Source organism: Onychostoma macrolepis, chromosome 18 (assembly GCF_012432095.1).
Source record: "Onychostoma macrolepis isolate SWU-2019 chromosome 18, ASM1243209v1, whole genome shotgun sequence".
NCBI lineage: Eukaryota > Metazoa > Chordata > Actinopteri > Cypriniformes > Cyprinidae > Onychostoma > Onychostoma macrolepis.
The window spans coordinates 4,764,974-4,774,351 of NC_081172.1; the positions used below are offsets into that span (position 1 = coordinate 4,764,974).

Genomic DNA, 9,378 nt, shown 5'->3' on the forward strand with positions numbered 1-9,378 from the left:
ACGCTACCATCTCCTCGCAGCTCTGGAAAGTTCGCTGAGTCGCGTCAGTTTCCAGCGGCGGGCCGAACGTTATATAAACGCCTCGCACAGCTCGTCTGCGGATTTATAAACTAAATTTAACAAGTACGAACCGTCAAATTCAAGCTGTGGCTAGCAAAATCCATTCCTAATAGCGATATTAATCCCATTTAGCCCTGCAGACGTCGAGTCTCCAGTCATTTCTGCATAGGAAATACCTCAGAGAGACACTCTGTGAGGAGAGTGGATCTATTTTTTGGGCTGTTTCGAAGGAAATATTCATATTAAATCAAAGATGACTGCAGAAGAGGTGGTGAATGAAGGCTGTAGCATCCCCATCGAGGGCGAAGACATCACCCCGAAGAAAGATGGAGGTGTTTTAAAGGTAACGTAAATACTGCAGCGCAATGAGCCGCATTGACTCCATGAAAGGAGGTGTGACTGAGTGCATGTTAGAGACAATATTTTCCTCTGTTAGCTCACTTTACTGCAGCTGTATGCACTAAAATGTGAATAAGTGCATTTCATTTGCTTAAACATTGTTAACTGCTTTCAAACACAGCCTGTTGCTAATTTTGCAGCATTGCTAGATCTTTCTAGCGAGCTTAAAGGGACCGTTCACCCACCAAAATTACCATTTTATCATAATTTACTTATTCGAATGTCTAACCAAACTTATTTGACTTTCTTTTTTTATGTGCAACAGAGAATGAGATGTTAGACAAAACATTTGCGGTTGTTTGCTCCGTTCATCATTCACTTTCATTGCCTTTCATCTCGTTTTATACAACGAAAGCGAATGGTGAATGATATTGTCATTATGTCTAAATTGCCTTTGTGTTCCAGAGACAAAAAATAAAGTCTCTCATGTTTTGAACAACATGAGGGCGAATAAATGACAGAAATCTATTTTTTTTTAAGTGAACTTTACTTTTAAGTGTGTTGCAATGTTGCATTTTGATTTGTACAGATTAACCACGTGTAATGTCAAGTAAAATTAAAATGTTATCCATTTTGTATCTATATACAAGTGAGATGTTTATGTAATGCAATGAGTGGCAGCTTTATAGAGCATGCCACATGCAGGTCAGCATGTAATTTCTGGTAAGTTCTTTTCAGGTCGGTGTTTTCAGATGGAAAGTGATTCAAACAGGAACTACTTGTTTGGGATAATTGAAGACTTTCAATGCAATGCATTTGAGAAATATTAGTCTGAGTGAGCTGTAATTATGACATGCAGTAAGGCACGCCTATGCAATTTAAAAGTAATTTAATATATACAAACATAGTTTAAAGGTATTTATGATATATTACTCAAAAACAATAAATGTAAGCATTAGGCATGAACATTTTTCCATCTGCGGTCTTTGAAGATTGACAGATCACAGATGTAATGCAGTGTGACCTACAGATTGATGATTAATCTCTTCCTCTCTTCTACAGATGGTCAAGAAGGAGGGTACAGGCACCGAGTTGCCTATGACCGGTGATAAAGTATTCGTACACTATGTTGGAACGCTGATTGATGGCACACAGTTCGACTCCAGCCGTGATCGAGGAGAGAAGTTCTCCTTCGAGCTGGGCAAAGGTGGGTGTTGTGAGAGTGAAGTGGATTGAATGTTTATCTACCCTCTCTGACATTTAAACAGGTTGTTGATGCTGTAATTTATATGGAAATAACACCTGTTATGATTATTTCAAGTAGCAATTTAGTGCAAGCAGTGACAGATCATTTCTTACATAAGCAAGGACGTAATTTTGTAGGCTAACCTGGAAGTTATCATCACCCTGGTTCCCTTAGGATTTTTACACTGGCATTTAGATTATTGCAGAAAATAAGCACAAGTGAGCTTAAGAATTTTGAACCCTAAATACAGTCGGCAGAAGTAAAAAGCTAAACACAGGCTATAAATGCACACTGACATGGAAATACATTCTAATACAAACTACATCACCGTTTGAGCTGGAATAGTTTGAGCGATTTTATAAAAATTATGAGACAACCTCTGCAGTGCAATTTAGACACCTGTTAAGACAAGTAAAAGCTTTATAAAAATGACACGGGGGTATTACTGATGAATTTTATGCCATAAAATAAAACATTAAAATATCTGTGTTAACCACAGACTGTATTTAAACTCGTTTATGGGCTTTGGCTTACAAAATGCATCTTTCCTATTGTGTTGTACATTTGACTCGAACAAATAATCAAAAAACATGGGTTTGACAAGGATTTGGTTCTGTGCATCGGTTGTTGATTGGATGGAGGCAGATCTGAACGTGAGCTTGCAGTTGATTGTAAGGAAGGGCTGGGGTTTAAGAGCACCAAATGATTGGAGTTAGTCAGTCATTTCACTAGAACATTGATTAAAAATTAGGAGGTCAAACAATGCATGCACATTGTTCACAGTATACACTTAGAAAATACGGTTAATTTCATGCCGACTTTAAACCATCTTGAACCTAATCATGTGCATTGTGGGAATTACAGGGCATGATGCAGTTAGAAAATTCAGAATCGATCAAAATTGTCTGGCATGCAAGTCAACCATTTTAAACTATTATTTGCTCTTTCTCACAGGTCAGGTGATCAAAGCATGGGACATCGGTGTGGCCACGATGAAGATTGGCGAGATCTGCCAGTTGATTTGCAAACCTGAGTATGCCTATGGAGCTGCTGGCAGCCCGCCCAAAATCCCACCCAACGCTACACTTGTGTTCCAGGTGAGGTCCAGATGCATGCAAACAGGATATTCTGAATATAAAATTGTATAATTAAGAAAACTGTAAGGAGTTTGTGTATTGATGGGTCCGTTCGTTTGTCTGGCAGGTGGAGTTGTTTGAGTTTCACGGGGAGGACATCACAGATGAAGAAGATGGTGGAATTATTCGCAGGATCATCACTAAGGGGGAGGGTTACACAAAGCCTAATGAGGGTGCATCTGTGGAAGGTAAAACACTCTTCTTATTCCTACAACAATCAGTAAATGAAGAGCAATTCATCTATGTCAGTCTGCAAGGGTCCACTGAATGAGTAAAGCAAATGTTATCAGAAGCGAATGCAATTTAAAGAAATAGTTGACCCAAAAATGGCTTTCTCCAGTGAATTATTAAAGGGTTAGTGCACCCTTTGCAGTAGTTAATTTTTCTGTTTCTTTGGGTTAGTGTGGCTGGAAGGCTGCCACGAGGAGCGTGTTTTCGATGAGCGTGAGCTGAAGTTTGAGGTGGGAGATGGAGAGAGTTTGGGTCTGCCTCCAGGTGTGGAGAAAGCCCTGCAGGCTATGGAGCAGGGAGAAGAGGCGCTCTTCACCATCAAACCAAAGTAAACACACGTTCCCTACACCTGCACTCAGTATCTGTTGATGTCTGTGTTTTTGTTCATTTTATTTGTGTGTGTGCGCATCAATCTCAGGTATGGCTTTGGAGCTGCTGGCAGCAACAAATTCAACATTCCACCTAATGCTACGTTGCAGTATAAAATCAAACTGAAAACATTTGAGAAGGTCAGTGTTTCCTCCTAAATAAAAGCAGTGCACAGCAGAATTCACTCCTGCATTACTCAGGAAAAAGTTAGTACAAGGGGATTTTGGGCATGTAATATAACGCACTAATGTGTTTTCTAATTAAAGTTTAAAAAAAAAAACCTAATTGTGCTTTAAGATTAATTAGTCTGTAAGTGATCAGTTAGGCATTAATGTCTGTACACAGTCATTGTCACAAGCAGATGTGAGCCCAAGATGCTGTGTTCTCTCACACAGGCCAAAGAATCCTGGGAGATGAACACGATTGAGAAACTAGAACAGAGTGCCATCGTCAAAGAGAAAGGAACTCAGTATTTTAAGGTAGCGGAAATGTCATGCACACCGATGTGTATTCATACATCCCATTTTAATCTAATAGTACACTGTTTTAGAATCGGAGTGTACTTTGTGTGCGCAGGAAGGGAAATACAAGCAGGCAGCTATGCAGTACAAACGTATTGTGTCCTGGTTGGAGCACGAGTCCAGCATGCAGCCGGAGGACGAAGAGAAAGCCAAAGCGTTGCGATTGGCTGCTCATCTCAACCTAGCTATGTGCTACCTAAAGCTGCAGGAACCAAACCCTGCCCTTGAGAACTGTGACAAGGTAGGAAGCGAACAACATTTTTGATGCTTATGCGTGGTCATGCATACGGTCGTATCAAAGTGAGATTTATTGAACGTTAATAAATGACCCTAAATTTGTAATGTCTTTATTTAAAATGGTTAATCAGAATGATCATTAATGAAAATAAGCATGTAATAAGGTATGTTTTAATATTTCTATTTGGCTTTTTATTAAAAAGAAATGTTGTGTTTGTTAAAGGGGTGGTTGATTGCGATTTCACTTTTTTAACGTTAGTTTGTGTAATGTTGCTGTTTGAGCATAAACAATATCTGCAAAGTTGCAGCGCTGAAAGTTTGATGCAAACGGAGATCTTGTCTTTTAAAATTCTGGCAGTTTAATGCCTACAAAAACTACTAGTAAGGGACTACAACGAGTTACTTAACGGGTTTGATACGTCACGAACCCAGATAAACCCCGCCCTCGGGAACATGTAACGAAGGGAGCGAGGCCATGCTGTGCTGCTTTAGAGAAGAGGAAGTGAAAACTAGGGGTGCACGTAGAAATCTATTCATATATGAATCGCGATTATGTCTTCAAATGATTCTAATGGATTCACGAGTCACAATGTTCTAAAGCAGCGGTTCTCAATCCTGTTTCTCGCGTCGCCCTGCTCTGCATCTCTCTCTCTCTCTCAGATCGTCAGATCAGCTCCAACAAACTGTTCCAATTATTCACTTATTTTCACACAGCAATGAGAAGCTGGACATTATATATGGACGCGCGTGCAGTTGCTGTGCTGTATTAAAGCTTTAATCAGAATAAAACCGTACATTAAAAGCTAACAGAAGCAGTAGCATTTACAAACAACAGCGTATCTAAAAGTATGAGACAACAACAAACAAACATTACCATTAAGAGCCGTGCTTGCACATGTTCTGCGTGATCCTCTTCACTAATATCCTCTGCGTCTCAACCGGGCTCAAATTGATAAGCAATATAGAGGACGCCACTGTTTACAATACAACCAAAGCACATGCCGCTGAGCTGAGGGGCGGGACATTTAGACGCACAAACACATGTTAGACCGCACCCCATAAACACAATCAAGCCTTGGAAAAAAAAGTCAACCACCCCTTTTAATTTAAAAAATTTTAGTGCTTATTTATTATTTGAATATATTCTCTTTTAGCATTTCTGATTTTAGTTTACATTTTTTGTAATGTTTGTGTATTTATTTATTTATTTTTTCATCAAGTTAAAAAGCAAAAAGTAATGCCGTTAGACTTTCTCTTCATTGATATTCACTCTTGAATCCTAATTTGCTGGTAATATTAAAAAGAGACCTTCATTGCGTTCTGTCAAAATGTTCTCATTTCTCCTTGTTTCTTTTTGCTTTCTGGAATTTTTTTTTTTTGTGTGTGTGTAAAGGCACTGGAGCTGGACCCAAATAACGAGAAGGCTTTGTTTAGGCGAGGAGAGGCACTGGTTGTCATGAAGGAGTTTGACAGGGCGAGAGCAGACTTTCAGCGCGTCACTCAATTGTATCCAGCCAATAAGGCGGCGAAGAGCCAGATCATGCTCTGCCAGAAACATATCAAAGAGCAACACGAGAAGGACAAACGCCTCTATGCCAACATGTTCCAGAAGTTTGCAGAGAGAGACGCCAAAGTAAGTGTCTACGGTTACTAGCTCTTAGTCACTGCACAAAACATTTACCTGCCAGATATCTGTTGTCTTCGATCTAATGTTGTTGTTTTCTTTTGTGTGTTTTTATTTTCTAGAAGGAGGCGGTGCAAGAAAAGGAGCAGGAAAAGAAACCAAACGGTAGTGCAATGGATATAGATGAAAACGGAGCCCAGGAACAAACCGCAGCATAATAGCGTGCTTGCGTGTGCATTTGTATTATTTACTGTCTTTTGTGTTGGGTTTTTTTTTTATAAGATTTTTTTTTTTTTTGTACCTTCTATAATATCTGTCCCTCTGTGCGAGTGAGGACGTGTACTTGCTTTGGTTTATAATCTAATGTAGCAAGTGGTTTGCTTTTGTACTGTGGCCAGACCCTTGTGGCCAGGTGTGCACTGGCGTATGATTGCACAAGTGTATGAATGTTTGTTTGTGCGATACTGTAAGGCAGCTAGTCAGCCTGGCCACGTTCTCTCTGAGAGATGGTGGAAATAAAGCGGACTCATTCTCCGTCTGTAGCCTGTACTGCAGCCTCTCGCGTCGGCCGCAAAACCGTCGCTGATCCTTAGAAACTCTGGAGTCGCACTGCTGTACAATAAAGCGCTTTTCTGTCCTGTCACTAAACTTTACTTAAAGTGCATGGAAATGATTGCCAGGGCAAAAAAGACTGTTTTGATTTCTTTGATTTGTAAAAAATGATTAGTTAATTTCCTTTTATTAAGAACATCTTTTCTCTGTTTAATGTATCACAACTGGAAGCATTTCCAGTGAATCTCTGCTGAAGTCTTACAAGCATCTTAGAGGAGAAACCACGCACTTTTCCTGTGAAGAATCGTCTAGTTTCTGCTTCACTCGTTTTCTGTGTGCAGCCTTTTTGGTGAGATCGTTCTACCGTAGAATATCATCAATATAGGGCTGAGATGTTGGCCATTTTAAAATACAAGGCGAGAACTTGAACTTGAACTTGAACTTGAACTTAGACTGCAGTCTGTCTTTTTGTTTTGCCGTTTTGTCCCTTGTCTCTTCATCTTTTTGTGGACAAGATTCCCCATGATTTCTCCATAATCGCACTTGCACACTGTAATCAGATGGTGAATTGTCACAGCAGAAGAGGCTCTTTGTGACAGAGCTCAAGCAGGGCAGTAGTACTCTAGTGTGGTTTGTGTGGGTTAAAGCCAGACATACAGATAGATTCTGTTCCCATGTCCTTGATGCGCCTCTGATGTTGACTAGAACAATAAAACAAATTCAAAATCCTCCTGCTTTAGTGTCTGATTTGTAGCATTTAGCACAGTGTGAAAGTAGTACAAAATGTGTCTCCATCTCTCAAGAGATAAATTAAAGCCAGTGGAATCCATAAATGAAAATAGATGCATTCGATGAACCAGTACTATTGCAGTCAGCTAAAATACAGAAACAATTTTCACTCAGAAATTGCTAGCAAACTTCAAAAATTACAATTATAAAAATAATTTAGAAGTAGAATGACTGAAATATTATTATTTTTTTATTATTATTATTCAATTTCTTTTCTATTCCTGTTTTCTTAATTGTCATTTTTATTGGGCAACCTGGAAAAACAAGAATTTTAAAAGTGTGATTTATCGACCTAGAAAAGTAATGGAACTCGTTGAAAAAATTAAGTAACTGACTTTATTATAATAAATATAATTTAAATCAATTTTAAGTTAAAAAGAAATTGATTGAAAATAGTGAGTAAAAAATAATTTCAAAAACATTCCTGTAATCACTGGGAAAAATTGTGTAAACCCTGAAGAGCATTTCTGTAATTTAATTATTTATAATTATTGTTTATTGTAAAATATTATCACTCCTAGTCTATATACATGAACTTTGAAACAGAGTAGCTCTGTCATTACAATTTCAGTAATATCCCTTCAGATATTGTGTTTGACAGTGGGGGGAGCCTTGGACTCAAAAAGGTTGAGCACCACTGCATTAGGCCAACTTATTTTGATAAGTTTGTCTATGAATGAAACCTTCACCAACTTACACCAAAATACCATAATCATGCAAACGGCTGGCGTTAGATTGAGAGGGAAAAGACTAATGTAGAAATAACTGCACAACTGCTAAATCAGAAAATCTATTAGCCAAGTTATACTTGACAAGGGCTTTGCCTTGATGGCTCTATAAAAGTGTAAACATGCCAAGCATGTGTGATATATAACATTACATCTGCAGGGTGTGTAAGAGTGCTTCTACAGTGAGAAGAATAAATATAATGTACATGCACTGTAAGTAGAGTCTAGCAGCAATAAAAAAGAATAAACAAGTGAAAAAACCAAATAATACATTGCTACACACAACACAATGCTGGCTTTTTTAGTAAAGTGCATCCGCATGGAACCTGTAATTTCGTGTTCACACCGCCATCTGCTGGTGCTCTGCAACACCTCCACCTGAATGACATCTAGTTTCTGCATTATTCTTGACTCAGCAATGTTCCTTTCTTGGAGGAATACAAGAATACAGTTGTATATGGGATACAATTCAATCCATGTTAGACTAGCTTTGTTGATTAAAAACGAGTTTGTCTGAGTCATGTTTTGCCAACATTGACCAAATCAAACCAATAGCCAGCACCTACATTGTAACAATCAGCCAACAGTCCCCATAAGGAAATGGCTTAAATCACATACAAAGTAATGAATAAAAAATAATATAAATCTTAAATGCACAAAGGTTTCATGTGATTATCATTAGCAGCATCTGGAAACCACAATGAAATGTCCCCACAGTGGGAAAACAAAGGACATCTAACCTCCGCTTGCTCCAAGGGGATTTTCACTATAATAGGTCCGTCTCTATTGATAAAAGCATCTGCTAAATGACAGCTTTTTTTACTCAACGTCATATTAGTAAACATTGTATGTTAAAACAAATACAGACAACGTGCAAAATGACAAAATGTTTGACTCACATATGTAAAGTAGGGGTATTAAAAACTCCCTTTTACTACATAAAAATAGCACAGTAAATATGAGAACGGTTCGAATACAAATATTCTAGTATCAGTTTTAAATAAACTTTATATGAAAAATATAGCATGCATTTAAAGGTTAAATAAAATGTTGTACTATTAACCTAAATCAAACTCCTACATTTTTACATGAATGAAAATGTAAAGCTTCTCTAACAAAGCACAATTTTATGTCACTGGCTTTGAAAACTTGAGATTTTCCCATGTCTGCCTGCAGTGTGTCACTTGGTAACACAATGGTCACTGGGGATGGTAAAGTCCCCAGGCAGATATTTGTTTGTCAGTGATATATCTGCTAAGCACATCTCTGTGTTTTCTTTCATGTCTCACATTCAAATGTATGCTTCATGCCTCATCTCCTGGAAATACCATTGACACTGAAGACAAATAAACCTGTACGCAAAACAACCTGCAGCAACAGTAGCAGGTCATACTGGTTTATCCAGATCAGCAGTGCTGCACAACCCATCCAAACATATTCCTTTGTCCTGTAAGGACTTTTAGGAGACAATCCCAGTTTCTTGTGACAAATATTGTATCTATATATCTATATACAAATATTAACATTGTATGTCTCTCTGTATGTC

The 9,378-nt window shown here is 38.2% G+C and overlaps 1 protein-coding gene across 1 annotated transcript; it reads left to right on the forward strand.

The window, feature by feature from the left end:
* The first annotated feature begins 37 nt into the window (after positions 1-37).
* fkbp4 (FKBP prolyl isomerase 4) lies at positions 38-7,043 on the forward strand. Its single transcript, XM_058751876.1, has 10 exons — positions 38-403; positions 1,462-1,606; positions 2,600-2,742; positions 2,849-2,969; positions 3,184-3,340; positions 3,431-3,521; positions 3,777-3,860; positions 3,958-4,143; positions 5,533-5,772; positions 5,886-7,043. Exons 1-10 carry the CDS (start codon positions 314-316, stop codon positions 5,979-5,981), a joined length of 1,353 nt encoding a protein of 450 aa, XP_058607859.1. The 5' UTR covers positions 38-313; the 3' UTR covers positions 5,982-7,043.
* Positions 7,044-9,378: the final 2,335 nt, after the last annotated feature.

Excerpts from the sequence above, each read along its gene's own strand:
- fkbp4 (XM_058751876.1), top strand. The coding sequence starts at position 314 with ATGACTGCAGAAGAGGTGGTGAATGAAGGCTGTAGCATCCCCATCGAG. Across the intron at positions 2,743-2,848 it reads ACGCTACACTTGTGTTCCAG|GTGGAGTTGTTTGAGTTTCA; the intron begins GTGAGGTCCAGA and ends TTTGTCTGGCAG. Across the intron at positions 2,970-3,183 it reads TGAGGGTGCATCTGTGGAAG|TGTGGCTGGAAGGCTGCCAC; the intron begins GTAAAACACTCT and ends TCTTTGGGTTAG.